At 38.8% G+C, this 26,649-nt stretch overlaps 1 protein-coding gene across 13 annotated transcripts in view; it reads right to left on the bottom strand.

Moving 5' to 3' along the window:
* KDM4C (lysine demethylase 4C) overlaps positions 1 to 26,649 on the bottom strand; it is a 272,586-nt gene that overhangs the window by 40,161 nt on the left and 205,776 nt on the right. Inside the window, exon 18 of one of the 13 annotated variants that reach the window (XM_074811533.1) lies at positions 3,349 to 3,383. The exons of 11 other annotated variants lie outside the window; for them this stretch is intronic. In XM_074811533.1, coding sequence (XP_074667634.1) covers positions 3,369 to 3,383 — 15 coding nt within the window. In that variant the 3' untranslated portion in view covers positions 3,349 to 3,368. Of the gene's footprint in view, positions 1 to 3,348; positions 3,384 to 19,630; positions 19,725 to 26,649 lie in introns of those variants that run through there. One more of the 13 variants, XM_074811534.1, reaches the window with a different exon arrangement.

The raw sequence follows: 26,649 nt of genomic DNA, 5'->3' as shown, positions 1-26,649 counted from the left end.
TGGAATAGCTCTTTAATGGCAATAGGTTACAAATACATAAACAGAATGGGTTTTAAAGAACAAGTCTGAGGAAACTGGATGCCAGTATTTTGCAGAAGAAAGCCACTGATAGCTTTCATAATAATTTTTATGCATCCTTATATAAAGAATTTGATATTGGTTCCCTCAAAACCAGTAATATTTACAAAACAAAATTCCAGTCCCTAACAAGATCATGAATTAAACACCATAACACTGCTTTCTGATGCAAGGATTTATGAAAATAAGCACAAGCTGAGGTTGCAGCAGAAAGCCAGGGCTGGATTTTAGGAAACAATCTGGAGTATTGATTTCTCCCAAAAGAATTTCTATGCCTTGGCAAGAAGAATGACTTATGTGAAGAAGCTCAGTATAGAAAGGCATTAAACTCTACAAAAAGAAGCTATTTCAAGAGAGCCTCTAAAAATTATTAAATCTTCAAATATTACCAAAAATCAACCCCTAGGATCTCTTGTACTGCTGCAGATGGTTACTAACTACTAGCCAGTAACTGAATTGTATATGCTTATCCTCTTATATATTTGGCATTTTTGGCCTTCTAGGTATCATCGGAAATAAACACTAAGACAGAGACACCATTGTAAAGTTTAGGAAATTAATGAAAAATCATGCATAACTTTTTTCCCTATGTGCCTTATCACCTCTGCATTTCATAATGAATCTGCTTTGCTTCAGAATTTATATTACCAGACAAGCAATTTTTCTGTTATGATCACATTCTAGATATGAAATGTTGGTCCTACTGTAACCAGTAGTAAAATACCCATAGATTTTCACAGAGCAAAGATTTCACAGAGAATATTGGCAGGAGCTTCACCAGCTTATCAGCTGTTATAACTTGAGACATACAGTATAAAATGCACACTGAAACTAATCTTTTCTTTCTCCAGTCCAAAGCCATAACATGGATTAGAAGTGAGAAAAGATTACAGCCTAGTCATACTGCAAGAGTTGGTAGCAAGGTACTGGCACAAAGATTTGTTAACGATGCACAACACAATCAGAAGATGCATACTATGAAGACATTTGACACATTATCTGCAGATCAGTGAGCACATGTTGTTTGCACATCTTTCAGAATACAAAGTCAGCACTTAATTTTGGCAGAGAGCATAGTGTGTTTCTATGGAAACAAGCTCATTACTTTTTTCATTTGATGTTTCCTTTTATTCCTGATTAAGCCAATATTTCAGCTATGAAACTGACAGGGCTTAGAATCAGAACACGTGAAGAAAAAGAGTTTCTTAGGTCATCTATTCCACTTTGTTCAGCATGTTTAGAAAATTATATAAAAAATTAAGAATGTTGTTAGATAAAGTATCAAGAGACTATTTTGCATCCCTCTGGTACTTCAAACGTAACAACCAGTACCTCATGGAGGAAAAAAACCCCATGCTTGTAGAAAATTATTTGTAATTTCCTACTACTCAGTAAGTCTGCCTACAGCATGGGACTACGGCAAATTAAAGATGGCAGGCATTATCTAGATGTAGATGAAATTCTCTTAGTCATATATTCCAGCAGAGAAGTAAACATAACACTTATGCATCAGTAGCAATTAGAAACATTAACCTTATTGTCTAATAACTCTGAAACAATACAGTTTGGGGTCTACTCTCAATGAATGAACTTGCAAGTCATGTCATTTAATTAAACATGAAAAGATCTTGAAATGGCACCAAATATACATATTGGTTTAATATACAATTTTACGAGCTGATAAAATATTATCAGGACTTGCCAAAATTATGTATGAACACAGTAATCATCTACTATTTCAGTGAAACTGCTAAGGTACCAATAGCTTTTTAATTCATACGAAAGGAAAGACAAACATACAGTGTAGAGTTAAAAAAAAAAACCTTAGCTCTTCTGAAGCACAGATTATGTGACTGTAATGAAAGAGTCCTTACACTCTATGTTAAAAGAGAGAAAAAAAAAAAAAAACATCTTTATTGATGATCTTGATAAGGACATAGAGTGTATCATCAGTAAGTTCGCAGATGACACCAAGTTAAGCGGGAATGTCGACCTGCATGAAGATAGGGAGGCTCTACAGAGAGACTTGGATAGATTGGATCGGTGGGCCAACATCAGCGGGATGAGCTTCAACAAGGCCAAGTGCCAGGTCCTGCACTTGGGCCACAACAACCCCATGCATCGCTACAGGCTTGGGGAGGTGTGGCTGGAGAGCTGTCTGGAAGAGAAGGAGCTGGGGGTTCTAATTGACAAGCAGCTGAACATGAGCCGGCAGTGTGCCCAGGTGGCCAAGAAAGCCAACGGCATCCTGGCTTGTATTAGAAATAGTGTGACCAGCAGAAGTAAGGAGGTGATAGTCCCCCTGTACTCTGCACTGGTGAGGCCACACCTGGAGTATTGTGTCCAGTTTTGGGCACCTCAATATGAGAGAGATATCGAGGTGCTGGAGCGAATGCAGAGGAGGGCAATGAAGATGGCGAAGGGCCTGGAGAAAAAGATCCTATGAGGAGTGATTGAAAGAGCTGGGACTGTTCAGTTTGAGGAAGAGAAGGCTAAGGGGCAACCTCATCACTCTCTACAGCTACCTGAAAGGACATTGTAGAGAGGTTGGTGCTGGTCTCTTCTCACAGGTAATTAGTGACAGAACAAGAGGGAATGGCTTTAAACTGCAACAGGGGAGGTTCAGACTGGACATTAGGAAAAAAATTTTCACAGAAAGAGTGGTCAGACAGTGGAATAGGCTGCCCAGGGAGGTGGTGGAGTCACCATCCCCGGATGTGTTTAAGGGTCATTTAGATGAGATGCTGGGGGATATGGTGTAGGGGAGAACTTTGCAGAGTAGGGCTGATGGTTGGACTCAACAGTCCCAAGGGTCTTTTCCAAGCTGAATGATTCTGTGATTCTGTGAAATTAAAGGCAATGATCATCCTCAGATTCTTTTCTGCACTCAGTCATCCAGTCACAACCACATATTTCTTAACCCACATACATACTGCAGAGACAAAACAACTGTGCAAAATGAGAGCTAAACTATTTCCATAGTCAAAGAATAACAGAGGTTAGAGGGGACCTCCAGAGGCCATGTAGTCCAACACCTTGCCAAAGCAGACCTAAATCAGGTGACACAAGGCCTGTCCAGCTGATTTTTGAACATCTCCAAGGTCAAAGATCCCTCAACTTTGCTGAGCACCTACTCAAGTGTTTAACTACCAGCTTTCATAGTGAGAAAATCCTTTCTTTACATAACATTGGAATTTACCGTGTTCTGATTTGTGTTCTTTGCCTCTCAAGCTACCACCACACACCTCCAGAAAGCATGCATCTCCATCTTCCCTTTATCCTCTGATTACCTAGCAGTAAGATCTCTGCAAAAGAAATAGCAGTAAGATCTCTGCGAAAATATAAATTATAAATAGCAGTAAGATCTCTGCAAAAAGCTGTCTCTTTCCCAGGCTGAACAGATCCAGTTTCTTCAGTCTCTCTGCATATGTCCTGTGCTTCAGCACTGGCCATCTCAGTGGCTTTTCACTGGACTTGCTTCCATATGCCAGTAATGAGGAGATCAGGTGCCATCTTAAAAATGCCAAATAAAAGGGAAGAATGGATAGATTCCCTGGGCCTGTGGGCTACAGTTTTACAAATCAAGCCCAGGATGCAGTTGGCCCTCTTTGCTGCAAGGACATACTGCTGATTCAGGTTTAACTTCTCCATCTGATCAGGTTTAACTTCTCCACCTGATCCCCCGGTCCTCTTCTGCAAAGTCAATCAAAATAAATTCTAGTGGAAGACTTTGTATTATTCAGATTTCAAAAGAGACAGATCCCCAACTAAAATAGAGCATGACTACATGAAGTAGTTAGAGGAAACATCTAGAATCTCCAACTCAGCAAAGTCCTTAACCATGAATAGAGAACTTTGAGTCTGCATGGACATTTCAGGCTCCACTCCTTCATGAATTGTCATCTAATGCAAAGCACTGCTCTGAAAAGTAATATTGTTATTTATACTTAGTACAGAGAAGATCACTGTTTCTGTATAGTTTATTTTATAATTGCTTTGTAATACTTCATATAAATACATACAGAGAGAATTTAACATTTTAATAATATAGCAGTTCAATTAGAACACTGAGATGCAGCACTGAAAGGATTATAGTCTTAGCCATATCCTGCAAGCAATTTACCGAAATGAAAAAATACAAAGACAGTCTTTATCAAAATAGAAGTACCACCACCTCTTATCTAATAAACTCTCTATCCTTCTGACAATGGCTAGTTGATAAGGTGATACCAATAAACTAAAAAGGTATTTCCACACACCCCCAAATAAAACAAAACTAGTAAAGAGACAATCATATAGCATTTAAGACATGCATGTTCAAATGTTTAGAAACAAGAATCTTGTCAAGCTCAAACAGAAACCTCTGACGACAATACAAGCACACATATCAAAATTTCATCTACCTACTAGCATGACAGTAATGTGCTGCTTTGTGTCCTAAAAGATTAGAAAATGGGAATGGATTTCACTGTATGTCCTTTGGGCAAGAAGGGGTCATGGCCAATTATGTAGGTGAATGCACTTTGCCTCTGGGAAGGAAAATATTATACTTGTGAAGTACACTGAATGAGGACACAGCTGCTTCTCAAGTTGTTCTCTGTTGAAGGCAAGCTATTCTGGACAGAATACACTACTAGAAAAGAAGGATAAGTAAAACCATTTAGTGTGGTTATGCCACTGGCAGGAACTACCTGGCGACCCTACAGTAAAGCGAGCAAATGTGAGTCATGCTATTTCCAGGTGCTAACAATAGCATATAAACAACCGATTAAGTCAAAACTGGAAATATGGGGTTATTACAGGGTGGAGGGGTATGGGATATTTTTTGTTTGGGGGTTGTTTGTTGGTTGGTTAAGGGTTTTTTTTTAATTTTAGGAAGGGGTCAAGGCACACAAAATTTAAACATGCTCTGCATCACAGCAAGTTTTTTTTCAGTTCTGAAAAGCTGAGGGGACTGCATAGCTTACAAAGAAAAAATTATTTCTGAAACTTTCAGCCAAAAGCCAAATTCTATTTTTCAGCAGAGTTGATGTTAACAGTATACCTAACCAGAAAATAGTGTCATTTGAACAGGCAAAAGTGATAAGGCAGTACAGAAAGTTATGACATTAAGACATAGTAAAATGTATTAAGTATAAGAAGTTTTAAAAATTCCACAATCTAAAATGAATCACTTTGTAGTATCTCAGAAACAGTAAGTTATTTCTAAATGTTTCTCTCATATCTAAGTCCTGTACTAAGTTTACTAAGTAAATATTTAGAAAAAATTGATCCTACTGCAGAAGAGGGTGAGCAGTGTCTTGGAGCAGTTAGCCATTACAAAAATTTGCCAAACCATTCCTCTCTCTAAATTTTAACATATTAGCTATTAATACACTTATTGGTTAAAATCATTGTAGGCAAAAACGCAGAAGCAAAAATTGAAATTATAACATGTTTAAAATTAGTTGCTTTTTTCTCCACCTTTTATTTTTTCCTGTTGCTTTCCCTCAAAACATAAAAAAAATAAAAGAACAACATGATGGCTTTATCTTGGACAGGTAGGCAAATGCCCTTTTGCTTAAAAAAAACCTTATAAAGTATCATCTTTCTTGCATAAACCCAAAAGTATGTGGATGTCAGAACAGTTGCAAAGCCCTCCAAGTTTGCCATGGAAACAACATTCTTATTTCAAAATAATACAACTGCTCACTGTGGACTACTGGCATGAAAGCTCCCAATCCAAGCTCATTGACAGCTTGTGGAGTGGACAGATGAGGCATGGAAAATATTTTAAATTAGTTCATTTATCTTGCTCAGACATGGGAAGAGACTGAGAATTTTTCATGTTTGTAGAAAAAAGCAGAGGGTGAGAGAGAGAAAGGTGGGGGGAAGGGGACAAGGTCAACAAGGCAGGGGTAGAGGCAAGTAAAAAAAGGGAGGAAAGGAAGAAAAAAAGAGAAAAGGGGAGTAAAAGTAGGAAAGGGGGAGAAGGGAAAAGAGGGGAAAGGAAGAAAGGGAGGGAAAGGGGAGGAAAATTTGGGAAAAGACAGAACCTTTTCATAAAAATTACTACCAGATTATCTGAATTTTACACACAATGCATTTTTTGCTCATTAGAAAACATACACCCCAACACTAACTAAACTAGCAGATGTTTTTAACTGGTTTTGATTTTATCCTCATAGCTTTCAGAAAATAAACACTGGTTTTTATTACTGCATTAAACACATTCAGATTTAAATTGTTTTGCCCTAAGGACTCAGATTATAGATATTTTTCAAATATGAGGCACAATTCCCTCACATACCTCAGAAATGTCGCCATACGCATCTAAGATGAAGAATACAATAGATTAAGTATTTATTTAATGCAGAGTGTCTTATTGCTGTGGATGTTATTGGAGGCCAAGACATAGCAAGGGATATGGCTTAAAGGACAGAGTAATGTATTGCACATCAGACGACTAATTTTGTTCCTGAGATTCCAATGGCTCTTAAGAATATGACTCTCTCAAACTTAAACTGAGATAGGTTTCCTCCTCCTGCTTTGAACTTAGATCATTCTATGGTTACCCCTAGAAAGGCAGCTTAGTACTATATAAAACTCAAATGAGGACCAAAGATACCTGGCATGTGCACGTCAAACTTCCGTGAGAAGCTTATACAGGAATCTCACCACAAATCATGGAGTGTATGGAAATTTACATAAGAACAAGGAATTCTTTTATGTCAGAATAATAAGCAAACATTACAAAGGTCTGTAATTTCTTCTGCAGTATCAGTTCTAATTCCATGTACAGAGAGGCTTTGAATCCTATTTACTTATTGGAATGTAAGATATTATTAAAAAAAAAAAGGAAAAGTGAAATAATGCAGTTCAAAGAGAATCTGAATAAAAAGAAATTTATGTCTTAGTTATTTTCAACAGAACTACCACCTAGGGATAGCATTCGATTTCATTTTGAACAGCTATTTCCTGTACCCAGCTCAAATTTTGCTTCATGTGGAAATACACATTTAATTTGTATATTTTTAATTTATTCAGTATGTCTTCCTCTTTACCCAGCTTTTCAGGCACAGAGGCTTAAAGGAGGTTAGATTTTTCCTCAGGTCTTTTTCTTTGAAATGTTTCATTTTTTAATTTCCCGCTCTGCGAAATGCTTCACATCCTTGATGGACATGTAACTGATTTGTTTAGTGTTAGTATTTAGCAAGGACTGCTACTGAAGGGCAAGCTGCACTCTCTTCCACTGTGATGCCCAGTCCGATAAAAACATATTACAGAAAGAAAAATTTTAAAAGTTTATTTTACCTGTCCAGTGTGTGGACTGACCCATCTATTTGGTCTAAGTGGATCCATTTAGCATGTAAACTGTTTTGTTCAATTTTAAAATATCATTTTCAGCATCTCTGCCACCTGGCTGCATATTTTTCTTTCCCAAAAAACATCATCTCTCACTGGTAACAGAACTTCATTCAATTATGAAGTCTTGCCCTACGGGCCTATGGGCCCAGTTGTCCACAGTGTAATTTTAAATTTTTTTATTCTGTTTTTGTATCACAACCCTTTTCTTTAATGTGGGACTTATTCACAGGGAAATAAACTGCTAACTAGAGATTTCATTTTAAAGGCAATTATTTAAAGTTCCCTATCAAACACCGTCTCAGCAACAATATATAGAAAAGTACAAAAGCCCAATATTTAAAAAGTCACACAACAGGAAGAACACCTAGCATATAGTTTGAATTTGATACCAATTTTCAAAACTTCTCTTTGACTAGTTAGACTTCTGGAAGATATTCTTTCTCTCCATACAGTGCATCCAACTCTTGTGTTAATGGACCATTAAAAGATGCTTCATTGTGTCTTAATGGCATAATACATTATAAAAGTCAGGTGAAGGAAGGAATTACACCTCTCAATCTAAGGACATGTCATATAAAAAGCTATAGCTGCTTTTTCCAGAAAGAAATATAACAACAGTTTGCTAATATAGCACTGCTAAGTAATTGGTGAATTTTTGAAAACTTGGCTATCATATAAAAGATTTTTCAAAACTTGTCCAGAAATCAATTAAACCATTTATTAAACTATAATGACTTGAACTTCTGACACTGATTTGAACATGTCATTCATATGTCTAAGCATCTTGATAAATTATTGAAGAAAACAGGTATAATATTTCAAAGCATAATTTAGTTGCTTTAGCTCCTAAATACCCTTTTAATGACCCAGTAAATCTATGCGTGATCTCTAAAAATTTCTAAATGCTTATGCAGGAACTGAGATAGCACACAAAAGATTCCCCTACCCCATACATTGTCCATTTGCTATACACAACATTGTGCTGCAGCACCAGAGAATGACATGGCTCTAAGTCTCACAGTACAATACAGCTAATACAGTGATATGGAGGCACCATGATATCCAAGCTTTCTGGGTAACTGTGAACCATTAATCATAGAATCACAGAATGGTTTGGGTTGGAAGGGACCTTAAAGATCATTTAGTTTCAAACCCCCTGCCACGGGCAGGGACACCTTCCACTAGACCTGGTTGCTCAAAGTCCCATCCAGCCCAGCCTTAAACACTGCCAGAGAGGGGGCAGCCACAACTTGTCTAGGCAACCTGTTCCAGTGCCTCATCACCCGCACATTAAAGAATTTTTGCCTTATGTCTAATCTAAACCTACCCTCTTTCAGTTTAAAACCCCTACCCCTTGTCCTATCACTATGCACCCTGGTAGCGTCCCTCCCCATCTTTCCCATAGGCCCCCTTTCAGTACTGGGAGGCCGCTATAAGGTCTCCCCGGAACCTTCTCTTCTCCAGGCTGAGCAACGCCAACTCTCTCAGCCTGTCCTCATAAGAGAGGTGCTCCAGGCCCTGATTATCTTCATGGCCTCCTCTGGACCCACTCAAGCAGGTCCATGTTCACCTTTCATTTACAACCTCATTACAAGTAGCAGCTTCAATGGTGAGGAGGTCACATTAGTAAATCAACTTTAAAACAGCTGGGTTTTAACTTTCTACAGAACTATTTCTAGCAGCACAAAGGAAAGGAGCTGAAAAAGGGAAAGAACACAGAATCTTTGTTATATTTAGGATTCAAAGTATGTTTTATTGCTTTCACTGCTTCACTCAGAAATACTAATTTTTTTTACTTCAGACAGGCTAAGAACATAAACAGTTAAAAAGGAAAAGGATAACTGTTTTCTCCTAAAGTGAAATTTTTACAAATTTTATTCTGTTCATCTTCATTCATTCTTTGAAATATTAATCCTATTCTTCTTGATGCAAATGCTCAGTAAAAGTGGAAACTCTTGTCAATTCCCTCTACATCCTTTTGCCCCGAAGATACTGTATATAAAGCACTGTGTGATCTAGAGCTGAAAACGAATCACAACTAAGTGGTGATGAATTTAGCTATCAGCAATCAGAGAAACATCTGGTTTGAACAAAATCACTGAAAATTTTTGTGGATTCTGGGATCACGGTGATATGTTGCACAAAACCATTTGAGACTGCTTGGAAACTTCTACTACCACAGCCATCACATTTCCACTGCCAGAAATCATGACTCTATAAGAACTAGCAAGTGCTCGTCTATGAGACTTTGTGAGACTAGTCTGTTTCAGTTTGATCAGTTTCATTTTGTTGTGCTGAAAACGGACAAAAGAAATGGATGCATTCTCGTAAGCTATTTTTATATATTTACTACAGTACACTTTGCACACTGAAGTGATGGAGTTTACGAAGTGGTTTGCAAATGAGTTCCAGAAACTCATTAGCTTCTTCCGTTTTCACAGAATCGTCTAGGTTGGAAAAGACCTTGAAGATCATCTAGTCCAACCGTTAACCTAACACTGACAGTTCCCAACTACACCATATCCCTCAGCGCTATGTCGACCCGACTCTTAAACCCCTCCAGGGATGGGGACTCCACCACCTCCCTGGGCAGCCCATTCCAATGCCTAACAACCCCTTCTGGAAAGAAATGCTTCCTAATATCCAGTCTAAACCTTCCCTGGTGCAACTTGAGGCCATTACCTCTTGTCCTATCACTTATTACTTGGTTAAAGAGACTCATCCCCAGCTCTCTGCAACCTCCTTTCAGGTAGTTGTAGAGGGCGATGAGGTCTCCCCTCAGCCTCCTCTTCTCCAGACTAAACAATCCCAGTTCCCTCAGCCGCTCCTCGTACGACATGTGCTCCAGACCCTTCACCAGCTTCGTTGCCCTTCTCTGGACACGCTCGAGTAATTCAATGTCCTTTTTGTAGTGAGGGACCCAAAACTGAACACAGGAATCGAGGTGCGGCCTCACCAGTGCAGAGTACAGGGGTAAGATCACTTCCCTGTCCCTGCTGGCCATGCTATTGCTGATACATTTTGTTTAACATACTTTTGAAAGAACACATTTAAGGTCACGATGCTTGCTGTGATCATTTCCAGCTATGTTCCTTGGCTAATTTTTATCTGTAATCTACTGTTTTCATTAACTGAGATCATCTCAACCTGAATCTGTTTCACTTAATCTATGAGCACTGACCTAACACCTTTTAACCTTGAGAGGATCTTTGCTTTCCTTGAAGATTCGTCTCTTGACCATTACTTTTCCATCAACTATCAACAACAATGTAAGGAAAATTAGTAATCATCTTTTCAATTAAAGATCTCTGTAATTTGTCAGAGACAAGAAAAACTTCACAAGTATGGGTTGAAGAAAAAGTGAAGACCTAAGTAAAGTGTATCTAGGAACTTTTTAATTCAAAATATGTGATATTTCTCAATGCTACATGATCATATTTTTAAATAAGCAACACGGTCCTCTCATTTGTCAATACAAAGTATTATGAATATGACTGCATATGTGCAGTGATCTCTTATCTACCCTTTATGTAAAAGTTAACAGTTTGAGCAACTTCTTTGTCCTTAGCTGCATTTTTCATAACTGTCTATTCTTTCCTTCAGATATGCTCCCTAAAGATGTTAGGATGCATAATAGAATGCATAAAATATAATTTTTTGAACCTGTGTACTCAATGATTACCATCAAAGACTACTAAAGTAGTTGTAAATATCCTATCAAGTATTCTCATTTAAACTGGTATATCATATGGTAACCAAAGCAAGTAATAAAAGACTGTTTGGTACAAGAAACAGTCGGTAGTTAGGGTATGGGTAGTTAGAAAATATTCTGTATGTATTTCTACATATAGAAAATACATGTATGCTCTGGTTTTGTTTATGCAAAGTTCAGTATAATTTAATAAAATCTGTTCTCAGTCTGTTCTCAGTGTTTAGGTAATTTCTATGCATGGTCAAGTTAGTTCATAAGTCTAATCGTCTTCCCATGCTGTGTGGATTTTGCAGTATTAACTACCAGCAGACCAATGACAGAGACACAAAAGGTGTAATAAAGAGATTATTGTGGTTCCTATTAGCAAAAAGAAGCCAGTCTGTGTTTCAGTGCTCTCACTAAAGCCATTTAAATTTAAATACTGTAGAAATGTCATGTTTAGAATAAATATGGTTCATCATGCATTGGCTGGGCATTATTTCTATTCCTTGCTGTATGCTGGAGACAAAAGATACTGCTATTACATGATTAGGTATAATTCTTCCACATTAATTTTTGCTGATTTTTCAATTCAGCAAACATGAGGAAAACCTAATATGTAGCAAATACATCCAGTACAACTATATATAATATTTATAGCAGAAATTAAGACAGAAGGCTTTCTCACTACAAAAACCAGAAGTAATCAACACAGTTGATTTTAAATACATTTTGAGGTGCTTATCCTCTTATTTTTCCAAGCTGCAGGAGAAAGGAAATGCACTGAATTACCACTAAGTTTTAACTCGGTATGAAGAAACTCTTCATACTTAGTTTAGCACTCATGCACATTTACTGCAGTGGAATCAATGTAGTCACTTGGTAGGAGAAAAGTGTTTGTTCAAGAAAAGATGTATGTTTTACCAAATACTTTTGAAAGATATAGTAGGCAGAAGAGAGGTCCCGAAATGCAACTTGGAGAGTTCTTAGTTGCCTACTAGCTCCATCTCAGGCAAAGTACAAAGCACAGGTACCCTGTCTGGTTATTACAATAAGCAACAAAGCAGCAGATGCCTTTTAGCAATCTGGCAAGTGTTCAAGCAGGCATGTGAACTGTTGAGTCTTGAAACATGACTTCATGTATCTGCATTGCCACCTGTATTTTCCAATATGAGTTTTTCAAGGAATTAAACCAACACATCTGAAAGCTGACTCAGGACACTTGAGTTTGGCACAACACAAAGATCTTTATCAGGGCAGAGTGTCAACGACAATATATATATTATTTCACTGCTAAGATCTCATGAGGTTTGTTTTGCTCATACTGACACTGCCTTTGCACTAATAACTTATTAGTTTGTAAGGCAAATTATTCCAACCATCATGTAATCAGCATGTACAATCTGAAACACTTATTTTGCAAGTGTTTGCTTTCAATCACATAGCAGGATAAAAGATTTTTAAAAGAATATTTACATACAAGCTTGTTTGAAGTGTGGAGATTCAAACAAGAGCAACCATAGTTATTACTTTCAAGTGATTGTCAATATGCAGAAACAACAGCATGATAAACTATGATTAATATGACAATGAGTATGGCAAAGAATAACCTTAACTGTGCTTTAAGCTAGGACAAAGCAAAAGATACTGAAAGACAAGATCAAAATTATCATATAAAAATGGATAACTACACCATATTCCTTACAGATGCTTGTAATCAGCAGTACAGACCCCAGAGGTCTTCGGGAAGACCTCCAAGGTAAAAATTCAGTTTTCAGGTCCCTACAGAGATGTGAATTGAAACAAAAAGAATCTCTACATTTTAATCAGTAACTGAAGAGAATGTGAAGAGCCACCTACTCATATCACCAAATGTTTGTTAATTAGAGAATCTGAAAATGCACACTCACCTACTTTCTACCTATCTGTTTTTATCTGCAATATTTCCACATTCTCTGCAAGTCTAAAGCAGGACCCCAGGTGTCCATCTTTAACGCAGTGAGCCAGTGCATCTGCTCAAATGCATAATGCTATTTTCTGCCACAGTGAATTTCTAGCAAAACAGCTTTTTGTGAAAACAGAATGCTTTGAACAGAACATTGAAATAAAAGGAACCTGCTGCTTTTGCTTTAGCAAGACAGAGTATTTTAAGTAACTACTATGTATTTTCATATGTCACTCAATTTGTTGTCTTCATTAATGAATGCAAATTTCATAGCCATTTTTTTCCCTATTAGAAAAATATTTTCAAACTTTGACTAATGAAATATCCCTGTAGATCTCCACTGAAAATAAAAAAAGATAATAAAGAAGTTTCTACATTGGGTAAAACAGTCAGTTTTTGTAGATACATATTCTGTAAATTTTCTATTCCATGGAGAGCAAGTGACTGATTGATAGATATAGTTTACTCAGACAGAATGCAGTATCATAGAAATGAATTAATATAACTGTATTTTAAAAGGATGGTATAGCTATTTCTGAGGGGAAAAAAAACACATGACAACTCACCCTAGACCCTATTTTCCCAATGATTTAGTACATGGGCCTGGACTGAGAATGTCACAAGTCCTCTTATAGTACATGTTCATGCAGGTCCTTCCAAAACAAAGGAGTAAGGGAGGAATTGCACATTCAATTTTGTTCCAGAAGATAAGCAGCTGCAGAGCACACCTGGACACTGAGTTTGGAAGGATGCACCTATTCTCAGGTTTAGACACAATCTGTGACAATTCAATGCTCATTTTATTTATAGAAGCTTAAACACAAATTTTTCCAGTAATCAGAATTATTTTTATAATATAAAATGAAATCTAAAAATTAGCTTTTGATCTTGTAAACAATTTAAAAAGGCAGGTGTGCAGCTATCCACCTAAGAAACTTTTAATGTTCATTAACAGCTAAGTAAATAGGTAAGGCCTGCAGTGTTTTATCTTGGGACAACCTACTACTTGGTATGTTTTTCTGTACCATGTGGTATAATCCTTTAGAAAAATGTCTGTTTCAGGTTCAGCCACGCTCTTTTTTACATACTAAGAATAGGAAAAAAATTCACAACACCCAAGTCAGTGTCATTAATTGTCCCTAAAGATGTTTAGAACTTTGCAAAATCTTTCCATTCATTAGAAAGAAATGAAGCTTGTGTTGGCTTTTACTACACCTACACAATCACATGTTAAGTGCTGTTACTGTTAGTTGAGCTTTAGCTATCTGGGACATAGCTAACAGGGACACATATTTCTACTTTTGTTCTAGAAGGATTTCTGTCTCTATAGTGTGTTTAGGAGTACAAGACTGCTAGTTATGGAATACGAATTTGTACTGTTCCTTAGCCCAGAAATCAAGACAATTCCTCCATAGTCCTCTTAGGAGGATATAGAACAATGAAAGAACACACCATTTATTTGTGATGAACACTGCCTGTTATTATTTCCATCTAACACAATTAACACCTTAAGCAACTATGAGTAGCAATCTAGAAAACCTTCAGTTGTGCTTTGCAAAGATAAGGAAGTATCTTAGCATTCAGTGGCAACCAACAAGTTCACCCACATATATAATAGCTACATATTCATACAGGTACAAATAATGAGATATGTCAATTCGGGGGTCGGTGCTTAGAAGAGAAAGAGGCTTTTTTCTTTTCAGGACTGCTCAGACAGATTATCAATAAAGGGAAAATATTAAATTACTCCTACCTGTCTATCTGGTGTTGCATTTAGTTTGGCCAGTCAAAAACAGGAAAGGTGGTCTGACTTAGGTAGGGAATAATTTTCCCACCCTGCCTTGAAAGAGTGAGTTTGTAAGTTGCATTTGAGGGCTGTATATGGTTCGACTCTGCTAGAGTTAGGGCGCTTCCTCCAAACAGCACGCATACCAGCAAGTAGGCACACAGCAGAACAAGGTAAGTTAAAAGTTAACACTTACCTCAGGTTCACTACCTGAGGAGGAAAGGGAAAGGGCCAAGAAACTGCCTCTCACCAAAAGAACAGAGATAAGTCAGCACAGGTTGGTCCAGGACACTAGACAGAAAAGGACAGGATTGGGTCCTCAGAGGAGCAACTGTGCTACAGCCAGCATGCCACCAAAGAGGAGACACCGGGGTGAGAACACTCTAGCTCCTACAATGAAGGGATCTTCAAGCATTTATGCTACAGGGAGGCTAGTTCTCAGTTTTACAATGTTTCCTGCAGATTAGGCCTGCAAATTCTGGATACGTCCCTGCAGTAATATCTGCAAAAACTTACTTCCCTAGCTTTCTTACAAAGGTAGGGCTCAGTCCTCTGCTTCTGCTGTTATTAGATACTAGTATAACACCCGGCCCAGGGAAGGGAGATTTGCTTTCAAGGATGCAGCTAGATACTGTTACAGAAAAGTCCACAAAAAACTTGGGGCAGATAGGTCTGAGAATGAGGCGATTGGACCCTACTTATAATCCTAAATAGATGCCAACACCCAAGTCCTAAATTATAGATTGCTTTGGTTCGGTTATTGGCTTGAACCCAAACAGATTTAATATGCATTCTTCTATTTTAGAGACAGCTACTTCAGCTTCAATTTCAGGGTTAGAGCTAGGATACTCCTATTCTAGTCAACTCTGAGAGACTAGAGGTCTTATTTCCCACCCTATGACAAGCTATTCCAGCACAGCCCCCTTCCTGCTTCCACACTAATTCCTCCCCTTCTCTTCATCTTCCCTCCAAAAGATTAAAGAGAAGATATACTTACTGTAAATTATAATTTGCAAGAGGCATTAAGTATTAGACACAACATAAGGTCATATTGACATAACAGATCTCTGGTATAATGAAAATTAATCCCCTATTTGAATGTGCTACAGTTTGCGAAGCAGTGTTATTCAAAATTGGCTCTTTGTTGATTTGAAGTCTACGCTACTGACTTGCAATGTGAATTTGAGGAAAGCGGATTTGTGCCATTGTGTCACCCTGTAACTTAAGTTTATTTTTCATGTTTGGATGGCCAGATACTAGCAAAGCTGTTCCTAAGAAGTCATGCAATAGGTTTAAACAGAGGATCTTTCTGCTTTATCGTTATAATTATAAAATATACAAAATATATTTAACTGACATAGACATACAATTCTTAGAGACAGCCAATGGTATTTTTTCACAGTCCTACCTTTAAAAACAGTATCTTAATTCCATTATAAAATCATACTAATGTAGTACCTCATAGGACATGAAATCCATGTGGCCTAAGAGATCTCAAATTTATTACATAAGGTAGTGTTAATTACTAGTGATTTTGATTTCATGCCCAGGTCTCTAATTAACACACTGTAACAGAGCTAGAAGAGAGCTATATTTTCAATAACAATGTGATAATGAACAAAAGCAAAATTTATCTATCAATATTTATAATCTTTTTAAAGGATGACTGTATTTGATGGCTTGAAAAACCAATCTACCTTTCCAGTTTCTTATTAGAAGTATGAAATTCAAAAGCTTCTTAAAATACAGGATTCCACTATGGACAGTTTTGAAAAAAAGCTCAATGGCAACTGTTAGGAACAACAGCACAATAAAAATTCAGTAAGTGTGTGAATGGAATATAAATCACATATAAAGGGATTCATGATCTCTGAAGTGCTAAATGCTATTGTTTCAAAGACCAGGGCTCCTACAAATTTTAGATAGTACATTTGTACTATCTGCATAAAGAAATATGGACTGGCAACTCTGAAAGAGAAGAGACAAGAAGATATGAGACTGCAGGTAGAATAAATGCAATATAGGGTGAATGTAAGACATCAACAAATAAAAAAACAGAAGGAAAAAAAAGCAAGAAAACAAAAAGCTCCCATGGATAAAACACAGAACATATCAATACTGGTGCTAGCGAAAATAATTTAAAAAAAACCACTGAAATTGAGTAACTGAAATTCAATATTGAATGCATTCATCTTTAAAATGCTAGAAAAACACGGACAGGCAACATTTAGAAGTGATCATTACGCTCTATATTCAGGAATTGACCAGCAACTTGTACACTCCATGATTCAGCTGTCAGTGTCTCCATTATGGGACACAGGTCACTGTAACTTGGTTCTGCATGAGTTTTCTGGCTCTATGGCATGAAGTTTCCTGCTGCCCTTGTGTTATTTCATCTGGAGTCCTTGTTTGTGCTGTAATACCGAAAGTATAAGAAATTCATAAAAGTTTAAATGAGTAATTGTCCTTTATGCCTTCTCCCTCAGAACATGGCAGCCAAGTCTTTCATAGAGAACATCTAGACTCTATTCTTCAATACCTGGAATTCCTAATGATGGGCTAATGCTAGTGCACATCCTGGTTTTAAAACTCTATAGAGGAAATGTGGTTCTGACAAAGGTCTTTTAGCAATATGCTTACTTCACATCCACCTAGCTTTTAGGCATTTTGAGCTTCCAGGGTGTGCATGTCTGGTATGCTCATCATGAAGAGGCCTGCAAGCTAAGAATCTGATTTCGCTTGAGACCAAAATTTTAAAAGATTATTTCTAACTGAAGCAAAACCAAACTGATAGTAAAAAAATTTTTCCTTCAAAATAACTTTTCCAGAATAATTTTGGTAATGCTCACAGGGCGGAATGTTGCAAGATATATTTTGTGTAACATTTTGAAGGTGAATGCTATGTGAATACTGTCGGTATTTTCAGTAACACCAATATTGATATCTGTTCTGTGTTTTACCCGTGGTATATTCTTTCTTTCTTATTTGGCAATATTTTTTTCCTGCTTATTCTCCTTCTATTTTGTGGTTTACTTTACAAATATAAACAACTAACAATTATGTAAAAATGATAGCACTGTACAAATAATGAAATTCCACAGACTGCACTGTAATACTGAAGTGTGAAATGCAGTTCTGTGACCATTACTAAAAAGCTGGTCCATTGCAGGAAAAATAGTCCACATAAAACAATGTTTTATTTGGAAAAAAAAAAAAAAAAAAAAAAAGAACAAGCAGCAAATCTTATTTTTCTTAGTAAGTCAAAAATATTTTTTAAAAATGGAATAAAGAACAGTCTGCAACGTTATCACCTGAGTTTCAAGAGAGTCAGAAGTCAGCAGCCCCAGCTGTACAGAATTCAATTAAGCCTTTTGTCCTCATATGCTAATTGAAGCTGCATGACATGATAATTCTCTTGGGGAACCATGAACAAAAGTTATCTACAGCAATTACAATACTTTTTCCTCAGAATTCAGCAAGATAGGTTGCACAGAATGTTGAAGCCAAAAACTTATTCTGCATTATTTATGCAGACTGTATATTCAATTCCATGGCAAAACCAAGAAAGCTGAGGGATGCTCAAATTCATGATTTCACCAAATGGAAAGAAGCAGCACAAATGTGGCAAGAACATTGAACATTTTAGCATCATCATACAGATGATCAAAAAACAGAGAACTGTTTTAGAATAATTCTGCAACAATTCTTGTAAAGCCAAGAGAGCTATACCACACATCACATTCTGTTTCCTGGTTGGCTGTGTGAGACTGTCAGGTTTGCATTTGTGAGAATTCCAGCTGTATCCAGTACTGATTTATATCATTAAGGACAGTTTATTCTTCTAGACCCAAGGCATGCAATTCCTAAGAACCATTGTCTTAATTCCCAGCAAAGGCAACGCAGCTATTATTCTACCAAACTATACTTATTAAGTATCATCAAGGTTTTGAAGATATCTCCAAGTTGCACAGACATCTCAAACACAGAGAACTGCATTCTTCTCCTGTGACAATAACAGTCTGTACCATAACTGTCCTTTAGATATCAGAGGAGATATTTTGTTGGAGTAATTGGCTGAACATGACTGCTGCTTGGCATCACAGTTTACTTCACTGCATATTTCAGTTTCAAATTCGGACTTGAAGTCCTTTTTTTTTTTAGCGCTGTTTTGAATAAATGCTGTCTTCGGTGGGTCAGATGATTATAGTGAAGCAGTAAGAGGCAATAGGAGATGAACTGTAAAGAAATATAGTCAATGCTGAGGAACTGATGTCCATGCACCTTTTATGGGGCTCTTCTTCAGACCAGCTTGACTATCTCTGTATTTTTTTACTGTTTTGTTACTAAGCGTTTTATGTTACACATTGAAGGTTCTCCCTTATTTTTCCATGGGAGGAATTTTAAGGATTCCAAGAACCTTACAAATCTGGGAAAATTTTTACTGTGAAAAACTGAAATATTTGAAAACAGCAATCTCCATTTATTACAATAATAATCACAATTTATGCATAGATGGACATATATGAACTAATGAACTGTAATAACACTTTATCTTTAGCTTTGTATTCAGTCTCAAGATACAAAACAGCATAATGATACCAGCTTTCAAAAGAGTGAAAGAATTGTAAGAAAAAAGAGTGACAGTAAGCATGTAGGCAATCCAGGAATCTGATCTTCCAATTTCAAAACACATACCTAAACAATCAAATTGCTGCTGAATTTATGTTTTGAAAATTACCTTCCAACAAAATGTGCATGGTAGTTTACTGCTGCCTTAAATAATTCATGTTAGCTACAGGAAGTACGTTGTCGCAGTGTGGTGGGTTGATTTTGCCCAGCTGCCAGATGCCTATCCAGCCCCTCTTTCATCCCAACTCCTTAATAGATAGTAAAGAAAATAAGATGGAAAAGCTTGTGGGTCAAGGTAAAGACAGGGAAATCATTCACCAATTACCACCATGGGCAAAACAGACTTTGCTTAGGGAAAACGAATTTCATTTATTGTCAATTAAAAATAGAGTAGGATGGTGACAAAGACAAAACTAAAAACACCTCCCACCCATGCCTCTTCTGCCCAGGCTCAACTTCACTCCTTCACTGCTGAGTCCACTACCTCCTCTCGCCCACCAAGCAGTGCAAGGGGATAGGGAATTGGGATGTTGAAGTCAACCCACAACAGCTCCTCTCTGCCGCTCCTTCCTTCTCACACTTTTCCCCTGCTCCAGCATGGGTTGTCTCCCACGGGAAATCTTTCATGAACTGCTCCCGTGATGATTGTCCTCTCCATGGGCTTCAGTAAAAGCCTGCCTCTTTTCCTTTCTCTTCAAAAAGAGACTGCTCCAGCATGTGTCCCCTATAGGCTGCAGTTCCTGCCAGAAAACCTGTTTCACTGTGAGCTCCTCTCCACAGGCAACAGTTCCCTGCAGGAGCTGGCTCTGGTGCCTGGAGCACCTCCTCTTCCTCCTCCTTCTCCGACCTTGGTGTCTGCAGTGTTGTTTCTCACACATTATGTTTTTTCCCTCTCCTCTCTCTCACAGCTGCTGTGCATTGTTTTTTCCCCTTTCCCAAATCTGTTTTCTCAGAGGCACCACCAACCTGGCTGATGGGCACAGCTGTGTCCTGTGGTGGGTCCAGTGGAACCAGATGGACCCAGCTGTGTCCCACACAGGACAGCCCCTGGCCTCTTCTGAGTCCCCCTGCAGCCCCCTCACTACCAAAATCTTGACACCTACACCCAATACATGTAGTCATGAAGGTCTAATGATATAAGCGACATTTGAGAATCTTTAAAAAAACCTTTTTTCTTTAATAGAGCAACATGTCTACTGAATTTTTAATAGTGTACTTTAAATATAATATTGTATTAACACTATATCACAGTGTTAGCTGAACTAAAAAAGTGAATTACAGCCTTTCAGTGTTTTTACTGATAATTTTTAGTAATTTTATTTTCACTGCCAAATCAAAAAACTGATATTGAAATAAACAAAATATGTCACTTGTGGTTCAATTTCCAGTCCTTCTTTTTTTCTTTTTTTTTAATCACTGGCTTGAAATATTTCATTTATAATATGGACCTAACTAAACTTGTCTCTTAGAAGACTACTAGATACTCAGTTTTAATCTCAGTATACATTACACCTTTAATTTGCTGAATTGCAAGTACAGATGATACCTCCTATAAGGCTACTGTTGCTGTAAAGAAGCAATGTGCTATATGTTCTTCAGTCCCAAATGAGCATGAATTAATACAGTTTCGTAGAGAACAAGCATTTTCATAGATTCTTCAGAAAAGCAACATAAATGAGTATTTTTAAAGATTTTATACCTGCTTTTACTAAGTATAAGGTCTCTCCAGAAGATATTTCACAAAAAGGAGGGTAAAACTCTTTTGCCCCACCATATGTGACAAAACTACCACTGGGACTTTTCAGATGAGATACAACTGCAAATGCGTTGTCTTGATTTAAGAAAAAAATAATAACGGCAGACTCATTATATTTCAGAACACTTAGAGGTTTTGGCATTAAATATGGGTCAAAAATCACAAAACATATCAACAAGTGACACTCATTAAAATAAATCACACAAAACGGCACTTCTAAGATAACACGTTGTGACAGTACTACTGCTTTCATAAATAAAGAATGAAAATTAAACTTTCATAGTAAAATATTTCACTAGGCTAGACCGCAAAGTTTGACATGGTCAATTCATCACTGCAGAAATCAGACAAAGCTCAGTCTGCTGTAGTCAGGAAGCTCATTATTTCATTAAAATTGCACTGTATCTAGGACTCCCAACATTTCTTCTATTAAAAATAATCACCAAGAAGTTGAATAGTAATTGTCTACCTCCTACACTACAATTTGATCTCCCATTTAAATGAAGGCTGGAAAACAAAAAGTAGTCATTGTCACTAAAACTGCATTGGATTCACTGCGTACAGAAAGCAGATGGATAGATTCAAAGAGTGGTTTGCAACTTGTTCAGTAATTCAGAGCGGTACAAACGCTCTAGAAAAACCTAAACAACATTTTGCAACAGATTTTTTTATAATCAAAACTAAAACTACTAGGAAGGGTCAGTTTTAATTAATGTTCTGAATTAAAAACAGGATGGAAAGCAACTTCCCAGGTTTTTGAGCCCAGTCCTTCATTCTGAGATGCAAGCAGCGTAACAGGATCGCTTTCACAAACAGTATGAGCTCTAGCATAACACCACTGGGCTGGTCAGCACACTTTATTCCCATTGGAAGACTGTTCAAGAACTTCATTAAATAGATGGGTAGAAATCTCCTCGTGTTTTAAAGTCTTAATTTACCTGCAGTCTATTTATATTGTAATAGTTTTATAGCAGCATTGTTTTTATCATCAATTTAAAGTTTTTATATAGCTAGGGGCATAAATTTTCTTTTACTATTTGTAAATTTTTCTCTGTCTTGAAAAGTCACACTGTCTACTGAAACATTGCCTCATTAAAAAAGTCAAAAAAGAAGGCTCAAAATTTAAATAAATAATTTCAAAATTACTAAGATACAGATTTTGATCTTGGTGATAGGAAATTAGTTCAAATTTTCAATTTATTCTTCAGCCAAGAATGTCAATTTCAGACAATGTTTTTTGAAATCTTGAAAGTATTTAGGAGTCAAAAAATTGCTTTCCACATTCTTTTAGTGACAATGCCTCTGAAATACTACATCAAATCCCACTAAAATAAAAATAGAATCATGGGAGAACAGAAGCATTGAAATAGTTTTTTTTGTCCTGATCTACATAGTGTGTCCTGCATTCAATCCAGTCTATACTCCACCGCAGAGCTGAATCTGAGGTTTCCTCTTGGCTGGCTGAAGGCTTCCACAGAGATCAAACCAAATGGCACAGAGAGATTGAACAGCCTATGAAAGCAACACCAAGAGAACCAGCACAAGACTCAGACATTCTTATGGACTTTATGCCATTAGAAATTTGCCACAAATGAGCTGTTGTACAGTGTAATTTTGCTTCATCTAAGCCTAAAGCTCTAAACTTGTATTGATAGCAGGGATTACCCCAACCCTGGTGCAGGACCTTGCACCTGGCCTTGTTGAACATCATGAGGTTCACATGGGCCCACTTCTCAACCTTGTCCAGGTCCCTCTGAATGGCATTCGTCCCTCAGGTGTGTCAAACACATCACTCATCCACAAACTTGCTGAGGGTGCACTCAATCCCACTATGTTGTGGATGAAGATATTAAACAGTGCTGGTCCCAATACAGACCCCTGAGGGACACAGCTCGTCACTGATCTCCACGTGGATATTGAGGCATTCATCACTACCCTCTGGATGTGACCATCTAGCCAATTCTTTCTCCACCAAATAGTCCATCCATCAAATCCATCTCTCTCCAACTTAGAGAGAAGGGACTGTGTCAAAGGCCTGACAGAAGTCCAGATAGATGACATCACTAGCTCTTCACCTGTCCACTGATGTCACTCCATCATATAAGGCCACTAGGTAGGCCAGGCAAGACTTACCCTTTGGGAAGCCATGCTGGCTGTCTTGAATCACCTCCACATCCTCCAGGAGGATCTGTTCCATGACCTTCCCAGGCACAGAGGTGAGGTTGACAGGTTAGTAGTTCCCAGAGTCCTCCTTTTTACCCTTTTTAAAAATGGGTGCAATGTTTCCCTTTTTTCAGTCACCAGGGACTTCACCTGACTGCCATGACTCTTCAAGTATCATGGAGAGTGGCTTGGCAACTACATCAGCCAATTCCTTCAAGATTTCGGGATGTATCTCATCAGGTCCCATAGACTTATATACATTCAGGTTCCTCAGGCGGTCTTGAACTTGATCTTCTCTTACAGTGGGAGGGATTTTGCTCCCCCAGTCCCTGCCTTGTGGTCCATCCACTTGAGAGGTGTGGGAAGAGAAATTGCCAGTGACGACTGAGGCAAAAATGTTGTCAAGTACCTCAGCCTTCTTGTCTGTTTTTACTAGATCACCAGTCTTCATCAGCAGGGTTACACTTTCTTTGACCTTCCTTTTGTGGCTGATGTGCCTATAGAAGCTCTTATTATTCTTTGAGTCCCTTGCCAAGTCCAGCTCCAGCTGCACCTTGGCCTTCCTGACTCCATCCTTACACAATCAGTCAACGTCCCTATACTCTTCCCAGTATACCTGGCCCTGTTTCCATTGCCTGTGCATTTCCTTCTTGCTCTTTAGTTTGACCAGCAGGTCTTGACTCAGCCACATCAATCTCTTGCCTTCCTTTCCTGATTTCTTACACCTGGGGATCAAGAGGTCTGGAGCTCTATGAAAAGCATCATTAAAGATCTGCCAGCTCTGCTGTGCTCCCTTGTCCTGAGGGCAGTTTTCCAGGGGGTCTTATTGACTAACTCCTTGAACAGCTGGAAGCTTGCTTTACTAAAATTCAGGGTCCTACTTTTACCCTTTGCCTGATCCATACCCCTCAGGACTGCAAACTTCACCAGCACATGATCACTGCAGCCCAGGCTGCCTCCAATCTTGACATCTCTAATTAGCTGACCTGCATTGATAACCGACAGGTCCAGTAACACATCCCCTCTGGTAGGGCTGTCTATTACCTGGCTTAAGAAGTTATCCTTGATGCACTGCTGGATTTTCTGCAGCTCACTGTGCTACTTTTCCAGCACATATCGAGGTGGCTGAAGTGCCTCAGCAGCATGACAGCCTGCAAGCACGCTGACTCCTGTAGATGGTGTAAGAAGGCTTCATCAATAGGGTCTCCTTGATTAGGCAGCCTGTAGTAAACACTGACCACAAGGTTCCCTCTGTTGGCTCAGTCTTACCTATAAGCTTTCAACCTGCTTGTGGCTATTCTTCAGAGACAGCTCTTCAAAATTGATCCATTTCTTGACACAGAGGGCAACCTCTCCACCCCTCCCTCCTCATCTGCCCCTCCTGAACAGCCAGTAGCCATCAACAGCTGCACTCCAGTAATGGGATTTGTCCAATGAAGTTTCAGTAATGGCAACTAGGTCATAGCTTTCTAGCAGCACGGTGGCTTCCAACTCTTCCTGTTTGTTGCCCATGCTGCATGCATCGGTGTAGATGCACTTCAGCTGGGCTGCTGGCTGTGTCACTTTTTTAGAGGAACAAACCTTAATCCCTTTGAGGTATTTCACTGGTGTTGCCCCATTGGCTTCTATTACCTCAGGAGCCCCTGGCTCATCTCCATAAGTCTTCAAGCGTGCTCCAGTGTATCCATCAAGTCTCAGAGCAACAGGCTGAGGGCCCTCAGTAGCACCCCGTCCCTCAAACCCTGGCATGTCATCCCATGGCTTGTCATGGGTGAGCCTGATATTATCCCCCTCCCCCTTCAAGTCTAATTTAAAGCTCCATCAACCAGTCCCGATAGTTCATGAGCAAAGACCCTCTTTCGCCTTTGAAAAACGTGAATCCCATCTGATGCCAGCAGGCCTGGTGCCATGTAAAACATCCCATTACCAAAAAAAACCCCAAATTCTGGCAGTGACAGCAGCCACGGAACCATGTATTAGATCGGGTCTGTTTCTTACAGCATCACCTCCCACAACTGGAAGGATAGAGGAAAGTATTACCTGTGCTCCAGATCCCTTACCAACCATCCCAAGGCTCTGAAGTCTCTTTTGATTGCCCTTGGACTACGCGTTGCAGCTTCATCACCACGCAAATGGAAGAGCAATAATGGGTAATAGTCCAAGAGCCATACCAGACTAGGAAGTTTCCTAGTGATTTCCTTAACCTGGGCCCCAGGGAGACAACAGTTTTCCCTAAAAGGAAGGTCTGTCCACCATATTGGACCCTCTGTTCCCCTCAGAAGGGAATCACCTGCAACTATAACCTGTCTTCTCTTCCTCATGGAGGTGGTCTTGATACAGGTCTTCCTTTTCTGACCTTGGCAACACCTCTGGTATAGATGGACCCACATCATCAACTGACTGACCTTTTACATCCAGAGCACAGAAGTACCTGGGAAGGCAAGGTAGGCAAGAATGGGGTTTGCCTGCTGTCCTGAACGTAGACTTACCTCCATTCACTCCTTTCCTTTAAGTTACTGCCTTCTGCCTGGTGCAGGGAGGATACAGGATCCCCTTGATCTCATGTTTTTTCTGGTGGATGTTCCTGTCTCAGGGAGGGCAGAGCATGGTTCTGCCAGTCTATCTCTTTCTCAGACTCCCTGATGCTCCTTAACCTTTCTACTTCCTCTCATAGGTCTGTCACCAGTCTGAGGAGATCATTCATTTGGTCACACTTCACACAGCTGTTCTCACTACTGCCATCCTTTGGCAAGGCCAAAGGCTCTGGCAGACTGAGACCTGGATGGCTGCACGCTTTTGTGGGAGCTCTATCTGGGTAGTCACACCAGTTCTGGTGAGTGCCAAGGGCATAAGTTTCTGCCAGGTGGATACCAGAGCTAAGCTCCTTCTGGGAGGGTGACGCCCACCAGATGAACTCCTTTTGAGCTGGTAGGGAGATGATGTCCTTCCTGCACTCCCTCCTGCACAAACTGCCATGCCATGCCCTGTTCACTCACACTCCCTAGGCTGCTTTGTATAGGTATGGAGGTGGCCGCGGTTCCTCTAGCAACATCCACACCTTGTCAGTGTCTCTCATGAAAGCTGCCAACTTGTGGCAGGTCTCTCTGCTGCCCTGGTGTTTCCCTGACTCAGGAAACCCCACTGTGCACTGAGATCTGCTGCTGTGCTGCCAACTGGGCTGGCTCCAGAGCAGAGCCCCTCGATGACTGACTTACCAAACACGTTAATAAGGCTTTTTATCAAAACCCACAAAC

The sequence above is a fragment of the Strix aluco genome, chromosome Z (assembly GCF_031877795.1).
Source record: "Strix aluco isolate bStrAlu1 chromosome Z, bStrAlu1.hap1, whole genome shotgun sequence".
In the NCBI taxonomy this organism is placed as follows: domain Eukaryota; kingdom Metazoa; phylum Chordata; class Aves; order Strigiformes; family Strigidae; genus Strix; species Strix aluco.
The sequence above is the reverse complement of the archived record's forward strand: the minus strand, read 5'-3'. Positions and strand labels throughout refer to the sequence as shown.